Here is a 20458-nt window from a genome sequence, read left to right as displayed (position 1 = left end):
TGTGGGCACACGAAGGGAAAGAAGGAGCGCTGCCCGGTGGAATGTGTGTGTGCGTGTGCTCTGCGTATGTGTGGGTGATTGTGCGTGTCGAATGTGAGCGGAGACACCCACGTGTGTTCGTATGTCCCGTGTGCGGCTGATGAAGCCCCATACAGAGAGAGAGAGAAAAGGGTAGAGAAGGACCTTTGAGTTACAAGTGGACGAGCCGCACGGCCACCCCACTTCTCGCACGACTTCCCGTGATGGTCGACACCAACGCGCATGTGTCCGTCTTCTCTAGCAACCTCGAACACACAACGACAGACACATGCACACGTACGAACACACACACACACACACAGACGGAACACAAAAGAAAAGAGCGCCGATGCACCACAGAGAGGCGGCGGAGGGCGGGAGAGCCGCAGAGAGTGGCAGCAGTACCTTTTCGGTTCGCCCGCACTTCTGGTAAGTGTGTCGGCGACTCCGTCTTCCCTGGTGTTTCGTCTTTAGGCAGCGCATGCGCACAAGAGTGCCAGATCGCATGAATGCCTCTGTGAAGTACGTGGTGAAGGAGAAGAAAACAAGCCAAGCAACAACAAGACACACACAGAGCTGAGCATAAGAGGCACGCCCGCTCATGCGTATCCTTGATGGTGGAGGAGGGCCAAGGACGGTGTACATGAGCATACGTGCGTGCGCCCCCGTGCGTGAGCTTGTGAGCGAGGACAGGGGCGGGGGAAGGTACGTATAGCGGACGGAGAAGCACGGGGTGTCCACATTTGGACTGTTGTGCTAAGAGACAGCGGAGGAGGCGAGGGAGGGGGGAGGTGCCTTATCGCGCTACAGCGAGCTTTCGGAGGTCCCTTGCCACTGTTCACCCCGCTTCGCTGCATCCTTTGCTTCGTGTCACGTTGCGGCGTAGGCGTATTCGCCTTCGCTGATCTTTTCGTACACATGTAAGTTCTGCTTCCTTGCGAGTTCGAGGAGGTGCGCACGAGTTCGCACATTCTCTGCCGTGTTCGTCCGCCCCGCGCACAACCGCTTTACGGCCATGAAGTGCATTCGTTCATCCACCGAGCGCACCTTCGCGGCGATCGCCGACGCCGTTCCGAATTGGTTGTACAAATCGGATTCGAAGAACTTCGCCATGAGGGCCCGTTGGGTGATGACAGCTTCGCTGAGTACGTCATGGGTGGTGAGGAGGGCCGCGATGGATGCCTTGACTCGTTTCTTGTAGGAGGTTTGCAGACCTCCATTGAGGCCCCCATCCGTGCTTCCCGCAACGACTGCCCCGTCGTCGATTGGGCCGGCGGCTCCCGACGGCTTTCTTCCGCTGTCGCCAGTGCTTGTCGAGGACGACGCCGCTGCCGCTTCTGCGGTTGCAGCCGGTGTGAGAGCCCTTGTATGCGACGTTGTCGCCACACACCCATCGCGCAGCATGAGCCCCTGGAAGAAGATTCCCTGGATCGGCAAAGCACGCGTCGCGGAGGGCATCCGCAGCTCCTCTTGAGTTGTGTAGTCCTTGAAGAACTCGCAGATCTTGTCACGACCAGCGCACAATTTGGACAACCGGTAGTTAAGCAGCTGCGATTCGAGGCGGTCCTCAATCGTAAATGGCGATCCCGGGCTGGCACAGATTGCCTGCATCGCTGCAAAGGCCTCCACGTCCGAGCTCAGCAGAGGCAGGAGTCGGTACATGAAGTGCGGCTGGTGAATCTGCAAGAACGTTTTGTAGTTGGGAACGATGATGTCCTTCGGCAGTCGAGGAAGTCTTGGGTCTTGGCCGGGTGTGTGCGTCATGAGCGCCAAGCGGCGGTTGCGATATCCAATGAAGAAGTCCTCAATAAGATTTTCGTGGAACACGGCGCCGTTCATCTGCAACACCCGCACCGGGAACTTGCGCCGGTTGGGGTATCGCACAATCGTCGCGTAGGAGTCTCTCTGCATCCGTGTGTGCGTGCTTATGGGAGTATGGACAGCCACGGTGTGTGAGAGAGGCGTGTGTCGGGGAGAGACACAAAACACACAGAGGTTCCCTTGTCCGTCGAATATGTTTGTGTGCACACCTTTCCCAATCCGAGTCAAGCCCTCTTGCCTGTCGTGTCGGACGTGAGGCAGTTAAAGCAGTGATGCTTGGCACACACACACGCACACACACACACACACACACACACACACACATTCACATGCTTGTGTGAGCGCAGGCGCTGACGAGCCACACAGCACACACGTGCGATGGGGCGGTGACGGTAGGAGGAGGGGGGATGGGAAGGGGAAGAGGAAGGGGTGGCGAGCTGAGCTTCGTTGAAGCGGTCGTACTGATAGTGGCACACAAAGAAAGCCAGCTGCAACACGAGAGGAGTAGAGCCAAGCGAAGCAAAGGAGCGAGTAGGTGTCTGTGCGGGCCGTGCGCATCGCACTCGTATCAGCGCGTGCACCGATAGCGCGCCTCTGCATGCGCTTCACATGAACAAGAGAGGCTGAGGGGGCGGGGCAAGGAAACCAGCAAAGCAAAGGCGAATGCAGCGTATCGACTTGCTCGTCGAGCGCTCGACTTCTCATCGCTTCACAGTACACATCCACACACACAGACAGACAGCGCCCTCGCATGCTCCTTGCGTGAGAGGGTGCTGATAGTGGTGGTCGACATACAGGGGCTCTACACATACACATCGCTGACGACTGCCGGGCCAGGGGAAGGCTGTGCAGATCAGCAGCCGCTGCGGGTGCGAGAGAGGTCATGGCTGCAACGCCAGCTCCACATGGCCATGCACCTAAGCAGAAGCAGTAAGCGAGCGAGCAAAACAGTGGCAGCGAAAGCGTGTGCCCACCCGTCACCATGAGCTCTCTGTGTCTCTCAACACTGGCCGCATTCGCCACTCGCGTTCTCTGTGTACATGTACGTGTATGTATGTATGTGTGTGTGTGTGAATGGATGGATGGATGCGCATGCGTGCACCGTAAAACGTGGCGAGGGCCACGGGCAGGGTTGGCTGCGCCTGCTTGCATTGTTTCTTTAGTCTCGTTGGTGCATTCCTTGCCGTGATGGGGATACCACAAGAACACGATCAGCCGTCGAGACGGACACGACGAAACTCTATTGAACGAGGGGGTGAGGTGAAGAAGAGCGAGGAGGGAGAGAGAGACACCTTCATCGGCCGGCGGGTGCGTCTCGCTCTCGCTCTGTGTGTGTGCGTTTGTGTGGAGATACATTGCTGAACAGCAAGAATAACTGCGTCTACTTCGTCGTGCATTACTTTGACACGCTATCGTAGCTGCGCAGCGTTGGAAGCAAGCTCTGCCGGATACCACTGCTACGGAAGATCTGTTGGTGCAGCAAGGCGAGGCTGATTGCGCGCGGCTGCTGCAGGAACCGTCGCTGCTGACGACGCTTCGCGATCCACTTCTGATAGGTGGCCTTCTGGTCTGCGGTAAGATCCTGCCACGACTGTGCGCGGCGGTCGGTGCGCAAGGACGACGACGCAGCTCTGTCGAGGTCAACAACATCCGGCGTATTCACGTCCATCTTGAGGAGCTCTCTCACAAGCATGCCCGGATACACGCCGCATGGGAGACGCAGACGTAGCTGCAGCACACTGCCGTGGTGCCGCGGTAGCCACGATGGCGCCGGTGGCGCTCGACGGCGGAGAGCCAGCTGGTGCTTCGTCTCTGATCTAGACGTCAACGAGTTCCCGGCGGACGACGGCGCTTGCAGCAGCTGCGAGGTGCCGGTCCAGCGCCGCTGATGGCGGTACCCGGCGGCCGTCCTGGCCGCTGCTGTTATCAAAGGGTCGGTATCTCTAGTCCGGCTGCCTCTCTGCGAGGCCTCGATGCCGGCTGGCGCCGCTTGAGGCACGCTCGCTTGTGTCGCCGTGTCACCTTGGGATCCGTCCTCCACCTCCTCTTTCTCCAACGACACGCCTGACTCCACATTTAGCAGCTGCGGCACACCACGCCCGTTCACCGAGGTGAGCGCGTCAGAAGGCGACGGAAATATCCACGCCGGCTCCGCGTCGGCGGCGAAGCTTGCGCTCGCCAGCTGCACAGCATCGAGTGCTCGAACTTGTGCTTGGGTAGTCATTCCCCATCTCTGGTACGGGTCACCAACTACTCCCTTCAGGAATCGCCACTGCATCGTGTCGGCGGTTGGCCGCACTAGCACATGGCGATACGAGGCGCCGATGGTGAGGCCGAGCGGGTTGCCGCCGCCAGCGCGTAAGTCGGGCCTCAGATCCACTGCATTCAATCCGACATCCGCCTGCAGGCTGGCATCACTGGCCCCAAAGCGGCCCCCTTGACCTTCACCATACAATGGGAGCGCGTCCGTGCTCAGCGTGCGAGAGCCCAGCTCTTCCTCCATCAGCGCAAAGGTGGAGGTGAGATTGTAGTACGGAGACAGAGGCGCGCCGCTGAGGGGCCCGCCTTCCGCCGCCACCCTGGCCCTCGCTGGTTCCCCTCCGTCGCGCGCGAGCGGTGACGGCTTGAAGCAGCGCCACTGTCGCGACTCGGGATCGAACGGAAGCCCGTATCGCTGCAACGCCACCACATACAAGTCCTCCGTGTGGTTCTGTGGAAGGCGGATGCCGGCGCCAGGCAGCGGCAGAACCAAATCCCACACCGAAAACGCTCCGCGCTCGATCTCGCCGCGGGAGGCGTGGACCAACGGCGAGATCATCGCTGCATCTCCTTCACTACTGTCGTGCAAGGCCGCGGCCGTGACCCCGCCGGCCCTCACGAGGTCGCCGGGAAGAAGCGTGAACGTGCCGTAGCGTTGAAACCTCTGGTTGACAATGTCGTTCCACACGAAGCTCAAAAATTCTTGAATGAGCATCGCACACGCGCGCGGACCAATTACACGCAGAAATGCCTCTGCGCAGGGATCATCGTCACCACCAGCACCAGCAACACCGGCAGAGGTATCCCTATTCAGACGGGCCGCTCTGCCGGATGCGCGTGGTTGGCCTCGCTCACAGCGTTGCCCAGACGCTGTTGCCAAGGCGCCCCATCCAGGGTCGCTGCTGCCGAGGCCCTGGCCACACAGGCCATCGTCACCGTCGAGGCCTTCATCGCCCCCGAGCAAGGCGGACGCCTGAAGCGCGTTGTAGAGCACGCGTTGCATGGGCGTTCCGTTTTCGGCGACGGAGCGGCGCGTACCGTAACGCGGGAAATCTGGCAGGCGAAGCCCACCGTATCCGTGCAGAGCCTGCACGCGGGGGAACGCTTGCCCAGTGCGCTGCCGCTCCGCCTCCATTGCGGCATCGAGGTAGAACTGCTGCACCAGAATGTGTGCCGCCGCCTTGTACTCACCCTTCAGCAAGTGGAGCCCAGGGTGCATGTTCATGCGAGTGTAGGTGGCGAAGCGCTGTGGCCCGTAGTAGTTGATGAAACCCTTGGATGCGACGGACGCTACGGCAGGGGCAACCAGAGGAAGGTGCTTGTCTGGAATGCGCCGCAAGTTGAGAAGGTAGTCGTACCCCATGCAGTCACCGGCACGCAGGTCGTGCCGCGCGCTCTCTGCCTCCATGTCGGTGCAGAGGTACTCGAAGAGCTTCTCCGGCGCCAGCCCTAGTGCTGCGGTGGCCGCCGCCTCCTTCTTTTCGGCCGTCTTCCGTTTCGTCTTCTTGCCACCCTTTTTCCGCTTCCGCTTTCCTGACGCAGTGGTGCCACCATCTTCATCATGATCCTGGTTAGCCGCGGAATCGCCTGGCGCGAGGCGGCGGTTCAGTAAGGCGAGGTGCTCGTGGACACGTGGAGGCAGAGACTGCCACGACTGACCGAGTGCGTCTGCCGCGTCGACGCGATCGTGGTAAATAACCTTCGTCTCAGAGAGCCGGTAATAGTTCTCTTTCCAAAACTGGCGCTCATCGTCTGTGACGAGCGTGGAGCTGTCAGCGGCAAACGTGAGCGTCTGCGAGCGCGAATGACGGCTGCACGATGTGGGATCGCCGAGCTTGTCTCCTACAGCAGAGGTGCAAGGGGCGCTGTGACCGGTGAGTCGCTGCTGAGCACTTGGCGCACGCACGGCGCGAAACGACAGGTTTTTTGGAAGCGACGACCCTCCCACCTGGTTATTCTGGTCCCCGCTGCTACCTGTTGTCGCAAGAGTAGCAGAAGCCGTGGAGAAGGGCAGCGACCTGTCGGTGAAGTAGCTTCCAGACTCGTCTTGCAGCGCTGCCGCCAGCGCCTCAACGTGAGCGAGACAGCTGCCGCGAATGCGAATTCGCTGAAACGAGTGTGTACCGTTTTCCAGCGTTCCGGCGTGGGAGACAACGATTTTCGGCTCGTAGAGCACCGGAACAATCTTATCTCGAGTTTGCACTGCACAACTGCTGGAGCTGGGTTTGGTCTCGCTCTCCTCCACCTGAATCGCCATGGCGTCGAGAACACACAGCCGCTGCATCTCCATCTGCTCTTGCTGCATCTCCGTCAAGGTGGAGACAATGTCCTCGACGACCATGTTGTGTGGTAGGCCTTTGCGCTCCAGCGTGCACTCTACAACCACAAAATCGGCCGAGATCGGCAGGTACATTTTGCGCGCTTTCCTTGCGACGTCCGCTGCCGCGAAAGTTGCGGCATTGCCGAGACTCAGAGTACGGGATACGTTCGCAGTCTCTACGACGGGTCCGGCAGACTCCTCGGCGTCCCTGGCAGCCTCCAGCTTCTTCAGCTCCGAGATGTACGCTTCGTTGCCCTCCCACTCCTGCTGACGGCTGATGGAGACATAGAGGTAGTCGAGGTCACCATGAACGTGGAGGTCCTTGACGAGGTGGCCCCACGCTCGCCAGACGGAGCGTACAGAGGCACGCATGCGATCGACAGAGGGATTCTCATCTGAGTCCTCCGCGCTAAACACCACGCCAGTTACCGTGGATACCTTGGTCACCACTTTTCGTATCCACGGAATTCGAACTTCACCATTATCGCGCGATGAATCGTAAATGTTGTAAAGATCGCGCTCTTTCTCTCCTGATGCGGCCAGAAGCAGTGTGGTGGATGTTGGTGTGGGCTCGTGCTGCTTCATCATGGCCTTGCCGATAAACGAGCGCAGCGCACGGACGCCGTTTGGCCCGATTGTCTTCTCAAGCTGGAATAGCTCAGAGGAGAAGTAGATTTCCACCTCCACATGTGGCAGCCGATGCGACGGCGACGACGCCTGAGAAGGGGCCACAAACTTGGCGAGGTGAAACGGGAAATCCGCCATGAGCTCCTCGCTCGCGACAATCCCACCGGCGACCCATAAGGAGTAGGAGATGTCTCCTTCAGCCGCTGGGACAGTGAAGGCGCCGCTATTGAATGCCTGCACTTCGGCTGTGTCTCTGCGACCAAACAGTGTCACTGCCATTTCAACTGGCTCAAGCAGATGCGATGATGATGACAGACTCTTGTAGCTCCGCGCGCTGGACTCGGCCACTTCGCTCATTAGTCGATTCACAACTGACCCCTGGTGCTCCTTTGACAGTAGTGTCCCACTTTGACGCCGGCCCTTGAGCTCCGAGAGCACACTCTCCATGATGAGTTGCAGAGCCGAGGCCAGAGTTCTCAGGATCAGCGCTTTTGTCGTCCTGAAAGCGTCTTGCTCTTGCGTTATTTTTGGAGACACAGCTCGTGCGCTGCTGATGGCGCTGCTGTGACTAAGAGCCACTTCGTTCTTCGCCCTCACCGCACCACTTTCAAGGTCGACATTGTCATCTTCATCCCAAACTTCACGGATCACATAGTCATCTGGGGAGCCTTTCAGATACGCTTGAAAGCCTGGCACACTTGGTTTCGTAAAGCGACTGATGTGACATTTGCGCTCCGGGGCGAGACCATTGCGCTGCCGCTGTGCGATGTGAAGCTCGTGATAAATGCCCTGATTATACCGCTCGTGCGCTACGCGAAGAATGCTACGAGACTCTGGCGTGTCGAACTTGCTCTGCGCATCCTCAACGCTGAGACCCAGAATAAGACGCCGCAATGTCCATTTCGAGCGATTCATGTTATATATGTGCTTACCATGTATGTGGGAAATGACAAGCAGAAATGCTGCTGTTTCTACTACAGTTCTATGCTGCGCATACACCAGTTTATCTCAAAAGGCAAGAAGCGCTGCGCGTAGCTTTCTGGGGCTGGTCAGAAAGACAGTGTATTGCTGATGCCCTTCGCCGTTGAGATTAGAAACAAAACAAAGAAAAACAGAGATGCGAGACAGGCTCGGCGGGAGTTGCGCGCCGAACACCTCACTTCCTCTGTTAACCGAGGGAAAAAAGAAGTACTGCGTTGACAAGAGAAAGGCAGGGAAGAGCGTGAGGTCAGAGTGAAGGAAAATCAGTAGATATTGGATTGGCTTCCGCCGGAGCGCCATTTGTCGTCGCACAGGCTGCCAGGGCTTCGCATCATGTAGATGGAATGACAGCAAACCAGCAGGCGGTGGAGCTGCATACTGAACTCGTTCAGAGACGGAAGGAGCACCAACGAACTTTTCTCTTGACAGTCTCGTGGCATTTTCATGTGATGCAGGCGGTTCTGTAGTTCCAAGTGATGGGCTGCATACAGATGGGCGCTTTTGAGTGTGACAACACGGTAAACCGTGCATAAGAATCAAGATAAGCAAACGAAAAGAAACAACAGCAACAGTTGTGGTTGATGGTAAAGGGCTAGAGAGCACGGCAAAGGGCATGTTGCATTTTTTTTTCGTGTGACAGAATCACGGCCTCGTAGCCTGGCGGGTATCACTGAAGCCGTAGACGTCACTGTAATGAACTCCGATTCGGCTTACAGTATCGTTGAGCCCCATTTCCTTAAAGAAAAAGTCCTTCATTTTGCCGTCTGGCCCCACCAGATAAATGGCGCTGCTGTGATCGAACTGATAAGTGTCGTCAATTCGTGGTGCCGCAACACCGGCCGCCTCGCGAGCGTCGCGCTCCTCATCAGTTTCATCCACAGACGAGTAGTAAACTCTCCAAGCGCGTGCAGCTGCCTCTACCTCCTCCCGTGTCCCACAAAGTCCGCGAACGCGCGGATCGTATTTGCGCACAAACTGCTCGACGACATCTGGCTTGTCGCGAATAAAATCAATACTAAGGAAAACGGCCTGGAGATTCTTTTCTTCTGCAGCCAGCTTTGAGTCGGAGCCGTATTCCGCATCGCAGGCTTTCATCACTTCGGAGATAAACCTTAGCGTGTTGGGGCAAATCTCAGAACACTTGGAAAAGCCAAAATACAGCAGTGTCCACTTGTTCTGGAAGAGTTCGTCATTGGTTATGTACTTCCCGGTTCGGCTCTCCCGCAATCGAAACGGCCCACCAAGCTGTGTTTTTGGCTTTAGGGATACAGACTGCATTGACTGAAAGTCCGGGGCGAGCTCTGGCTTATCCAGTTTACGGTTTTCATACCAGTTCATGACACAGACGGAAATCGGAAAGACAGAGGCACCGAGCACAAGCCCCCAAAACTCTGCCTTGGATCGTGGCTGATACTTCCATCGCGTGGAGAGCGGCCCTTCTGTGGATAGTGAGCGCAGAAACAAGCGGTGTGATACCTTTCCAAGTGATCGCATTTTTTTTCGGTTCAGCGAAGCTTGGTTTAATCGCTTGGTGTTGGTACAAACGCCAGCGAACTTGACGCGGGAGCCTTCGCGCGGAAAAAAAAGGCAATGCGAAATGAGGGAATGATGAAATACGCTGAGCAATATGTAGAGGGTGAACGGATGACGATCATTAGCGCCGGAGGCCTGACCTTCACAAGCAGCAAAGAGGAACCACACTTCATGGAGAAGGAAGGAGCTTGCATCCACACATTCCCTCTTTCGGATGATGCTTCTGAGTGAGCGTCATAGGAGCGTTGCAGACGTTAGTGCCGTTTGGAAAGCGGTAAGTGACTGCTCCCGCTCACAGTTTCAAAAGTGCATATGCATTCTGATTGCTTATACACAGAACAGCGGCTACTAGGGCAGGCCCCTCGACAATCTATTTCCGGAGCGCAGTTTGAGGAGACACAAACATTACCTCAATGACACCGTCCATCACCTCTTCCCGAAGCACTACTGACAAAATATGAGGAGGGTCTCCGGGGAGCATGAAACACGAGCAAGCCCACGCCTGCTTAGTGTTACCCTGCAGCGAGACCATCAGACGGTACTTTGGTGCAGTGTAAACGGACGCCGGTTCCACGTTTGGCAAGAGCGATAGGTTTTCTAGCTTGACGCTGTCAAGGCAGATGTCGCACATCTGCAGCCTTGTCGAGAGCCCCAAGCCGAGGGCCTTCAACACAGCTTCCTTTAAGGTCCAGAAAAGCGCAAAGAGAGACGGCCGCTGCTTGCGCTGTACCGCTTCTACTCGTGCAAGCTCTTGCTTTGACAAGCATAGCGAAAATGGTGCGCTGTCTTGAGGATGTACAGCGGCCACGTCAACTCCGAGAGGAGCGGCCATTGAGTGGGCACAGCACACCCACTCGGCCACGTGTGTGACACTGTAATTTCCGTCTCGGTACGGTGCCGTGAGTGGCTTTCCGTATGCTGAGGTGAGAAGACGTACGTCTCTCTTGCAAAACTGACGCTTGGCTTGCGTGTTTCCACAATCGGTTAGCTCGCAGAGGAGGAGATGCCTGGCCAGGAGGCGTGCTTTGTTTTCTGGACTCGGATGCATTGAACCTTGGCGCGTGGCGGAAACCCGCGCCGACTCGATCGCGCGGCGAACAGAATCTTCTCTGTGCAGCTGCTCGACCGCGCTGCTGAATTGTTCCGGTGATGGTTGCCAGGTGCCGGCGTTTGCGACGAGGAGTTTCGTCATGTTTTCTTGCAGGCTTGGTGCGTGGGGTGGGTTTGTGGCCAGGTGATGGTTGGGCTTAGGTGGGGCGTGCAGTGGTTTGGCCGGGGGGGGGTTCGGGGTTCGCGGGCCCGCCCCCTTTTGGGGCTTGGCGGGCCCGGCCACACCCCCGTCGGCGCAGGAGGCGGGCGCGCGCCCTCGCCGGCCAGGGGAGGGGCAGGCATACAGAAGCAGGTGGTTTTCGTTTTGGGCGTGCCCATTCTTGCGCGAGTTGAAATTCACTGTGCTCGGCTTTCCGAAGGCCCAGCCGCGTGGTAGCCGCGGACGCATCCACCACAGCAATCCGCCGACCCGGTCATCTGAGGGCGCGGCCCCCGCCTCAAACCCCACTCGCCCCCCCCCCTGCGTCGCCAGCCGCCCCGCAGTCGCTCCTATGATCCCGGCTGTCGCCCGCCGCATCCCCCTTCAGGGGGGCATTTGGGCTTCACGAAGGTAGAAATGGGTGCCCGGGAGTTGGATTCGTTTGGGCCACGGTGGCACTCCGCCTATGATGTGAACTGTAAAAGCGCGTTCATTCTTGCTATTCGCACCGACGAAACGCCGTCCAGGACCTGGTAGCCGACATCGGCTACGATACATCGCTCTGACCTCCCCCCATATCGCGGGTATCTGACCCCGCGATGCCACACTCTGACGTGTCCCCTGTCATCGAGAAGGGGGGGGGGCTGCGAGGTCACGTTGAACGCAGCGGGTTTCTAGTTTGCTAGGCCGAAACGTGCTGGGCTATACCAAATAAAAAACACAGCAGAAAGGAAGCATTCACGAAAGAAACACAATAACGCGTGGGCACCCAGCACTCAAGGGCGCCGAGGTGCTCTCAGTGCGGCTCCGCGTAGTGGACGGCGGGGTGCTCGAGTGGGCGGCCAAGGTCGTGGAGGCGCTGAGCCCACAGGCGCCACAACAGCGCGCAAAACTTGAGCGTGTCGAGGCTGGGGGGTAACTCGCAGACGAGGTTGAACTCGTGCTTTTGCACAACGTCAATGCAGGGCGCTTCTTGCACTGCGCCGGCGCCGCCCTTCTCGGCCTCCGCGGCTGACCTTTTTGGCCTCTTCACGCCGACGTTGTGAAGGTGTAAGAATTGCAGCACCGTGCTGAGCTGCACCGTGAACACCTGCAGGGCCGTCGGGGCCACAACGCCGTTTGGGATGCCCTGTATGAAGGGCGTGGCCGTTCCATTCTGCTCCAGAAAGATGGAGGGTAGAAGGGATGCCACGTCCGTGAAGAGAATACGCTCTTTTATGTACTCAACCTCATCCTCGGCACCTCTACGGCCTGCGGAGCTGGTTGCGCCGGCATCCGATTCCGCGGCCGCGGCGGCCGCCGGCGCGGCCTCTGGTGCGCAGGAGCAAAAATACAAGCCGCAGTTTGTGGCAAAAAGGGAGCCGAAACGCAGCTTGCCGCCGCTAACTATAAAACACTGACAGCTTACCATCACGGTGCTCGACTCCTCCGCCGGGTTCACCTCAAGCTGGCGGGAGAAGGCGTTGAGGAAGTCTGCCTGACGCATCTTCAGGAGGTTGTTGGTGGCATAGTCCACCACGTGTCTCCACGCACGCCCGAACCAGCTACCCTTCTTGGAGTGAGACGCACCGCTACTGCTGTTCTCTTTCATCGCCTCACCATTGGGGTTCAACCGGTCAGCTGCCAGCATGAGTAGCGCCTCGAAGACGCCGTCGGTCGAGTCGCTCGGGTGCGGCGCCGTGCGGTACGTCAGTGCGGCGGCACGGCTAAAGCCACTCGGGCCCTGCGGCGCATCCTTGGCCGCCGAAGTTGGTGTAGGTGGCATCACCGGCGTGTTCCCACTTGAGAAGAGAGGCATGGTGCGGAAAGCACCTCTTTTAGCATATATATATATATATGTATTACACGTATGCGTTCACACTTGCCGCATCGGCGGGTTGACACTTGCAAGCAGCGGAAAAGCGAAAAGCGGCAACCACTTAAGCGCCGGCAGGTTCCAGAGACGCTAGTGCAAAGCAGAAGGGAAGCCCCGAAGCAGGGGTACGAGCGAAAAGTAGCGAGCGCTGGAAGAAAAGAGGGTTTGTGGGAGAGGCTGGCACGTTACGATGCTAACGTTTCTTCCACGCAGCAGACGGGCACTACGATGTGCGCAGCGGACACCTGCTTATTGAACCACGTGTGCTCATTGCGTTTCTGTGTCCATGCAACAGGGAGGCCACCAGTGAGGAGGGAGGGGGGGGCGCGACCAGAGAGTCGGCTTTCATCATGACGCCTACCTTTCTCCAGATGCGTAGCGGGGCTTCTCTTCCCTTGCTCTCCTTTACAGGAGCAATGTAGATCCATCATCTACATCGACAGCACCAACGTTCGCAGCGACCTTGAATAGCACGCAAAAACACTCCTTGAAAGCAACCAAGGGTCTCGACATCGAGGGATGCAGCGGCCGAAACGAAAACTCGGAGAGCTTCGACTCTTCCGCAGCACTCCTCCACCAGCAACGCAAGAACATGATGCTTGAGGAATAAGTCTTTTTCGTTTATCTTTGCGTAGCACATCCGTACGGATGCACAGGGAGGGAGAGGGGGGGGGGTGGAACAGCCCTCCGCAAGCAAGAAAGCCTGACGAGATACGAAACCGAAACCAAAACCAAAACACCTGCGGGAGACACCTCTTGCGCTGCCTCACGCTCTCCCTACCGGCTCCTCACACTTGTCATCACGCTGATGGACCCCCCCCTCTCCTCCCGCTCTACACCCACGTGCGCTGGCGGCGTATACAGGGATGCGTGAGCCGACACGACCGGCCCCCCCCCCACCGTGTGGGAGGGGGGAGGGGAAGAGCGAGAGGGAAAAGACAAGAAACCCAACGACGCGACAGTGTTGCCGATTCGTTTCGACAGTCGACGCAGGCGGCAGGCACACGCAGCTGAACAGAGCAGAAGAAAGTGGTGTGTGGGAGGGGGGGGGGAGAGATCTGCAAGTGCGCCTTAACAAAACGCCCACAATCGCTGGGGGCTCGTTCGCATTTCTAGTACCCACCGACAGACTCCTTGGCCCGCGACATGGAGTGGTATGTGATGAGTGGCCGCCCGCTGCCCTTCTGCTCCGACGCCATCTCCAGCAACAGCATTAGCTGTTTCATCGGAATGTCGTGCGACATGAGGCTCAAGCAGCTGTCCATGTCCTGTTGAGAAGCGAAGGCGAGGCCGAGCCCCTCGCACACCTTCGGGATCGCTGACACAGGAACGCTAGGCAGGTGCAGCTTCACCGAGAAGCATGCCCCCAGCTCCAGGCTGTCCATGATGTCGTATTGCGCCGTGGTACCCACCACCAGGAGTTTCTTCCCCTCCGGCGGCGGGCGCTTGGTGAGCACGAGGAGTGCCTGTAGAAGCGTATTGCTGTAGCGTCCACCAAGCTGCGAGAAGTCGATGAGACGCTCAAGGTCGTCAAGGATGATACAGCTCGCCGGCGACTTGTACGCGTCCTCGAAGGCCTTCCGCAGGATGTTCACTCGCTGCATCTCGCCGTAGCCGACCATGTCCTCGGCCGACACCACCTTGACGTAGGGAAAGTCAGCTACCTCCGCGAGGTACGCGCTGACCGCAGACTTGCCGCTGCCAGGGGCGCCGTCGATAAGAACGGCGAGGGAGTCGATGCGCTTGCCAGCAGCGTTGAGCTGATCGGTGTAGCGCTTGCAACGCGACTTGACCACTTCCCACGAGTCACCGTAGTCTATGATGCCACCACGGCGCAGGTTGGCGCACTCTTCCTTGGCCTGGCCGAACGCCGGGGTCACCTCCTCCACCGCCTTCATGAAGTCCTCGCGCGTAACATGCACGTTCGCGTCATCAACCATCTTGTCAGGATGATCGAGGTCAATGTGGCGGTTGAACGCGTTCGACGTAGCGTCGCGCACGACGCCCTCAATCTCGGCGCCAGAGTAGTTCTTCGTCATCTTCCCCAGCTCCTCCAGGCTGACGTCGCTGGACATGATATTGTTCTCCCGCATGCCGCGCGTGTGGATGCGGAAGATCTCCACGCGGCCCGGCTCATCCGGCAAGCCGATCTCGACGTGCACCTCAAAGCGGCCCGGACGCAAGATCGCCTCATCGATCAAGTCGAGCCGGTTCGTCATGCCGACCAGCAGCACGTTGTTCAATGAGTTCACGCCGTCGATCTTCGACAGCAGCTGGTTGACGACGTTGTCATTCACGCCCGTCGAGTCTCGGACGGCGCCACGCTGCTTGCAGATGGCATCGAACTCGTCAAAGATGATGAGGTGCAGCCGCGATTGGTCGCCCTTCTCAGCCTGTTCCTTTTCTGCGTCGGCGAAGAGCTTGCGGATGTTCTCCTCGGTACCGCCGACGAACTTGTTGAACACCTCCGGACCGTTCACAATCTTGGGCTCGTGGCAGTTCAGGATCTCCCCGATCTTACGCGCGATGAGGGTTTTACCAGTGCCAGGAGGGCCATACAGCAGCACACCCTTGACGTGCTTCAGGGCAAGCTTTTTAATGAAGGATGGCTTCAACATGCGACTCGCGAATGCGCGACGGAATACCTGACCGAACTCGGCCCGCAGGCCACCAATGCCGAGGTTCTCTAGGTTGAAGTTGCGCACCAGCTGTGGCTGCTGCGCATCCATCTGTGCCTCCGACACGTTCATGAGGTTAATGCCGCTGGCCTCGCTGGCGGTAATGATCACCTGAGTTACACCGCGGGAGAAGCGGCCGATATCCAAGCTTGCAGCCGACACCTCCTTCGACTCCACCAGCTCCGTTGTCATCACAGTGGCGCGCATGCGCTCACCAGAGTCCATGACGATGGCCAGCTGCTGTGTGACGCGAAAGTACTGCCCGCTGTACATTTTCTCCATGTAGGCGATGCAGGCCTGGCAGTCCAGCATGATCGCCTGTCGCGCCGAAATCGGTTCTACTTGAATCTGAAGGATGCGCATGTTGGGTACCCTTGACAGAAACGGCTCCAGCACCACCGTGCTGCGCGCACCAGTGGACAAGCCAAGCAGGCGACGCTGGATGCTGTTCATCGCCACCGCACCACGCTCCACGACATCGCTGCGGCACACCGTGAATGGGAAGCCCTGCACCAGCACCGCGAAGGAGTTTCCAGTGGCGGCTGCCTGAGGGCCTGCCACCTCGGCGAAGTCCACCGTGTTCAGAAAGATGCAGTTTGTTTTCGTGTCATTGTCTGTTGGGACGGAGCACACGCTATAATAGCGGCTCATGGCTCCGTACTCACCAGGCAAGAAGGCGAAGGGATGTGTATGTGACTTTGTGTCGTGCTCGCACACAGACAGAGAGAGAGACGGAGGTGGCGCTCCAACAACGACAGAAGGCAATATGGAAGTAATGGAAGCCCCCCCAAAAGAAACCTGTGAGCGTGACTCTGGGTGATGGAGAGGGAAGAAACAGCGACGATAGAATGACAGCAGTGAGACGCAAGGTGCTGTGTGCGTGTGCGGCATGGCAGGAGTACTTGACTGAGCGAAGGGGTCGCGAAGTCAAGTGATTTAGGGTAGGCCAGGAGGTGGAGCCGCGACTTCTCGTTCTTCGGAGTGACCCACGAAGAGTCCAGCGGATGAGCCGATCGATGAGGCTAAGTTGCTTGGCGACTGCCCTCTAGAGCCTCCTCGATTTCCTCTTCTCTGCGCTCTCTCGCTGGGGTGTGTCGGCGTGTACTGATGTCTCGTGCTCTCCTCGCGTTTTGGTCTCCTACCATCCCTTCTCTTGCGCTGGCAGAGCCACAGACCCCTTCCCCTACTAACATGGAGGTGAAGCACATCGAAGTGGCGTACCCTGAAGACGTGGTGGGGGTGGAGGGGCCACTCCAAAAGACTCGTGCGGAGGCGGCCTGCTCGAGGAGCTTTTCCCTGAGGGGCGGCACCATCGCCAACAAGGCGCGGGCGCACGGAACCGCCAGCAGAACGGCATGCTACCGGTGGGGGTACTGTACCTCTCGCGCCGCAGTTTGGAGGGGGCGGTGATCTACATGCAGGCAAGACCTCCCACCTGGAATTCGACACACTCTCTCGTCGCTACCTCCCGCGCCATGCGACGCTTCGCTGCGATGCAATATGCCGTGTTCGGCGGCGCTAACGGGCTCGTGCTCTCCGTCAGTAGGCTAGCAGGTCGTGGGCGTGCTGTACCTTCCACATGTTCTGCGGCCGCATCGGATCGCGGGAGTCGTGGAGGAGGCGTCGGACAGTATGCCCGTTGTCTTGACCGCGGGCGATTCTGCGCCCTCAGCCAGCGTACCGTAGGCGCCACGTCGCAAGCTCCGCGCGGTCGGGCCGGGCTTATCAGTCTCTCGCAGCGCATGCGCGCGACAGCAGTAATACAGCGAGGATTGTGGCCTGCACGTGACCGTCCACTACTTTGCACATCACCTGCCTGTACGAGTAGCAGATGGGCCGGCAGCGGCCGCTCGCCTACGGCATTGCCTACACGAGGCATCCGCTTCACGATAGAACACCCTCGCCCCTTATAACCCCGAACAGGAAAAGGAGGGCGTAGAAAACGCTGGGCGGCCCATGACGACGCCGTCTTCCTGACTACGCGGCGCAGCAAGGGTGCTCGCATCGGCGACCCGCACTCGATGCCGCCAACGCTGCCATGGCAACATCCAGTCGTCCTCACTCAATGCTTGCGCGAGTGACCACGCGCGCCGCGCCTCTTCAGAGAGCAGCAGCGGCACTCTGCGGAGGACAAGTTCATCCAAGTGTCGAATCATGTGCCGCCGATAGAGAGCGAGAGCCGACAACTGCGGAAACGACCGGAGGCGCATCTGCGCAGCGCGCATCGCCAGAGCGGCGCAGCAGCAGCAGCAGGGAGGCGAGAAGGGGGCTGAGGAAGTGCGAAGACGGCAACGCACACAGCATCTCCATGCGCGCACGTGCTCCACACCGCCTTGCCCCGCGCTCCGTCGTCCACGCGCGCAAGCACACAGCGGCCGCGACTGCCAGTCAGTGAGGAAGCAAAAGGTGTGTGGGGTCATCAACAAGGGTGATCAGACGAGTTGTTCGTCGTAGACCTATAGCTCATCACGCAGTCGCACACGTCCGGGCACTCTTCAGCTGCACACCCACACCCACGCCCGCATCGGCCCTGGTATTAGGTTCGAAGGCAACAGTGATGTCACGCACCGCAGTGCGAATGCGGTGTCCGTGGAGAGATGCCACATTCGTCATTTGGGGGGGGTGGGAGCACACGCATGCGTCCGACACGCACACACACACGCACGGGTCAGGCAATTCAATGAATGGATTCGGTTACTCAAAGTGTGTCATGTCACCACGCCGGCGACGCGCGCCGGCGCTCGACAAGAGATTCCCTGCTTTGGTGTATCATCACACGCGCACACATGCGTCGAGGGGTGCCTGCATGCGCACCACTTCGGCCCACACAGCACAGACGCACACGCCCACAGCGCCCACCACGCAGCGCCTCATTGCACAGTTGACAGCGTTATCGACTCGTCGCCGCGGAAGGGCTCGGACTCATTACATCAGAAACTCGTTGGTGTGGTAATCCTGCGGCGGCATGCGAAGGCGGAGGGGGAGAGGGCGGCAGGGGTGTGCTTGTGTGTCGGAAGAAGCTCACCGTGACGGTAAGCTGTCGAGTTTGGCTGGCAGGCACGTGATTGTGCGTGTGCGTACGTGGGACATCATCACGTGTATCAGGAAGGCAGGGAGGGAAAGGAGAGTACGTTTAGGTGAGCGGTGTGTATGCAGGCGCCTGTCTGAGACAATCGTGGGAGTGTGCGCCTATTCGGAGGTGTCTGTGAAGCACAAGCACATCAACTCGCATCCAGCGTGATCAGCGTGTGTGCCCCGAAAACGGAGGGCGCACTGCCGAGCTGCTGAGACAGTCTGGTACGCCTCCGGGAGAAAGGGGGGTTTCCGCTAGCGTGACGGGGCGTGCGGTGACAGGGCCAGGTTTCGCTGTACACCTCCGCACCAAATGTTGTGCCTTGTCTCGGTGCCGCTGGGCAATGAAGCTCACGTAGAGAAGGATACCGAAGTAAAAAAAAAAGGGTGTGGGGGAATCAGCCACCCAACTGGTAAGCAATGAGGCTGCAGAAGAGGACACGCAGAAGTCGCAGGAAAAGGTGTGTGCGCGTGCCCTACAGCATGGGCAGTAACACACACCACACTTACACACGCGCACATGCAGATGCAGAGATATACAGGCATACAAACGCCGTTGAATATACCAGCACATCGTCGACGTGAAGAAAAGGAGCTGAGACAAGGGCAGCGAGCGACACGCACGCCGGGGAAACGCGAAAGGGAGAGGGAGAGGGAGAGTGGTGAGCAAGCGCAAAGTCACGTGAGGCAACACCGTCCAACAAGACCCAAGAATAGATGCAAGAGAGCCAGAAAGACACATAACCGTGACGTAAGGGGTAACGCGCGTGAACATCTGCACGCTTCACGCACATGCACCGATAACCGGGTAAACAAACACAGGATTATACGCCAGGTGTGAGTGTGCGCGTATAAAGGGGTGGGCGGACGTCAGTCGCGGTCGTCTTCATTCCTCACCCTTGCTACGGAGTTGCTTCTCTTTTTCTTTCTTGAGTGCAGCCAACGTTGCTTTCGCCTCCTCCAGTTGACTCTCGAATCCCCTCGCCTCCTTCAACAGCGTGAGCGCCGTGGGCTTGTCTCCGCCGCGCAGAGTGGCCACAGACTGCTGCTTGCGCGTCGCGACAAGATTCTCCAGCTCGACGATCTTCGTCTGTTGTTCCTCTATTTGCACCCTGAGCGGGGTCGCGTGCTCGTCCAGCAGCTGCTTGATTTGAGCCTCGATCTGCTTCGCCTTTTGAAGCTCTTGCAACGCCGCCGCCTTATCGTTGTGCTCGCGCAGGTAGGCGAGGGACTGTTGCTTGTGCTCGGCAACCTGTTGCTGCAGGACATCGATGCGATTCAGGAACTCCTGTTCGAGCTCCTCGTCGAGGTCATCGAGGCCCTGCATCAGCTCCTCATCTGCGTAATCGGAGCTGTGCACGGAGACGTTCGCAATCGCCTCATCATCGTCTCTGTCTCCAAGGCCGCCGCTGCCACCAGTGCAACCACCGTGCTGTGCAACCTTGAGTGCCGCTGCGGGCATGGCTTCACGGTCAAACATGCTGGCCGGGTCGGCGTCAGCACTGTCAAGGCCCTCCTCGAGATCAGGATTGTTCTGCATGAAGGCTTGAAAGGCCGCAAGCTGTGCGTTGATGCGCGCCTGAGCCAGCATCGCCTCTTCTTCAGCGTTCTGGAGACATCCATCATCGCCGTCGCTGCCGCCACCGGCTAAGTCGGCATCGTCGTCCACGTCATCGACATTTTCCTGCTCGTCTTCAGCCTGCTTCTGCTGAGCCATCAGCTCAGCATGAAGGGCTTCCTTCTTTCGCTTGCGCTCCATCGCTTTCGCCTCGCGGGCGGCGGCGTTTGCCTCTCGCTGCGCCTGCCACTGCTCCTTCAGCGTCGGCTGGCGGCGTCGCACCTGCTCTACAGCCCGCAGCGGCTTCTGCATCTCCTGCTGCTTGAGCTGTTGCCGCCGTTGCTGCGGTGTCAGGCGCGCGGGCCGCTGCGTGCGCGGGGTCGGCGTTGGTGCACTTTGGCCCATGTCTGCTGCGCGTCAGGGAAACTCTGGGGCTGCTTTCCGGTGTGCGTGTGCGGGAGAAGGCACACGCTACAGAAACAAAACA

At 58.8% G+C, this 20458-nt stretch overlaps 7 protein-coding genes and 1 non-coding gene across 8 annotated transcripts; all 8 read right to left on the bottom strand.

Moving 5' to 3' along the window:
* Positions 1–888: 888 nt before the first annotated feature.
* On the bottom strand, positions 889–1929 carry LINJ_20_0870 (conserved hypothetical protein; the record flags this gene model as incomplete). Its single annotated transcript, XM_001465182.1, has 1 exon — positions 889–1929. The coding sequence occupies one exon, from the start codon at positions 1927–1929 to the stop codon at positions 889–891; it is 1041 nt and encodes a 346-aa protein (XP_001465219.1).
* Positions 1930–3235: 1306 nt separating this feature from the next.
* Positions 3236–7960, bottom strand: LINJ_20_0860 (conserved hypothetical protein; the record flags this gene model as incomplete). Its single annotated transcript, XM_001465181.1, has 1 exon — positions 3236–7960. One exon carries the CDS (start codon positions 7958–7960, stop codon positions 3236–3238), a length of 4725 nt encoding a protein of 1574 aa, XP_001465218.1.
* Positions 7961–8668: 708 nt separating this feature from the next.
* LINJ_20_0850 (cytochrome c oxidase assembly factor-like protein) lies at positions 8669–9364 on the bottom strand (the record flags this gene model as incomplete). The annotated part of the gene is made up of 1 exon (XM_001465180.1): positions 8669–9364. One exon carries the CDS (start codon positions 9362–9364, stop codon positions 8669–8671), a length of 696 nt encoding a protein of 231 aa, XP_001465217.1.
* Positions 9365–9929: 565 nt separating this feature from the next.
* LINJ_20_0840 (phosphopantetheinyl transferase-like protein) lies at positions 9930–10751 on the bottom strand (the record flags this gene model as incomplete). Its single annotated transcript, XM_001465179.1, has 1 exon — positions 9930–10751. One exon carries the CDS (start codon positions 10749–10751, stop codon positions 9930–9932), a length of 822 nt encoding a protein of 273 aa, XP_001465216.1.
* Positions 10752–11604: 853 nt separating this feature from the next.
* LINJ_20_0830 (conserved hypothetical protein) lies at positions 11605–12606 on the bottom strand (the record flags this gene model as incomplete). The annotated part of the gene is made up of 1 exon (XM_001465178.1): positions 11605–12606. The coding sequence occupies one exon, from the start codon at positions 12604–12606 to the stop codon at positions 11605–11607; it is 1002 nt and encodes a 333-aa protein (XP_001465215.1).
* A 1169-nt stretch (positions 12607–13775) lies between these two features.
* Positions 13776–15992, bottom strand: LINJ_20_0820 (putative N-ethylmaleimide-sensitive factor; the record flags this gene model as incomplete). Its single annotated transcript, XM_001465177.1, has 1 exon — positions 13776–15992. One exon carries the CDS (start codon positions 15990–15992, stop codon positions 13776–13778), a length of 2217 nt encoding a protein of 738 aa, XP_001465214.1.
* A 1442-nt stretch (positions 15993–17434) lies between these two features.
* LINJ_20_snoRNA2 lies at positions 17435–17464 on the bottom strand. The gene has a single exon (XR_001203158.1). It is a non-coding gene (small nucleolar RNA).
* Positions 17465–19299: 1835 nt separating this feature from the next.
* LINJ_20_0810 (hypothetical protein, unknown function) lies at positions 19300–20376 on the bottom strand (the record flags this gene model as incomplete). The annotated part of the gene is made up of 1 exon (XM_001465142.1): positions 19300–20376. The coding sequence occupies one exon, from the start codon at positions 20374–20376 to the stop codon at positions 19300–19302; it is 1077 nt and encodes a 358-aa protein (XP_001465179.1).
* Positions 20377–20458: the final 82 nt, after the last annotated feature.

Source organism: Leishmania infantum, chromosome 20 (assembly GCF_000002875.2).
Source record: "Leishmania infantum JPCM5 genome chromosome 20".
Classification (NCBI taxonomy): Eukaryota; Euglenozoa; class Kinetoplastea; order Trypanosomatida; family Trypanosomatidae; genus Leishmania; species Leishmania infantum.
The sequence above is the reverse complement of the archived record's forward strand: the minus strand, read 5'-3'. Positions and strand labels throughout refer to the sequence as shown.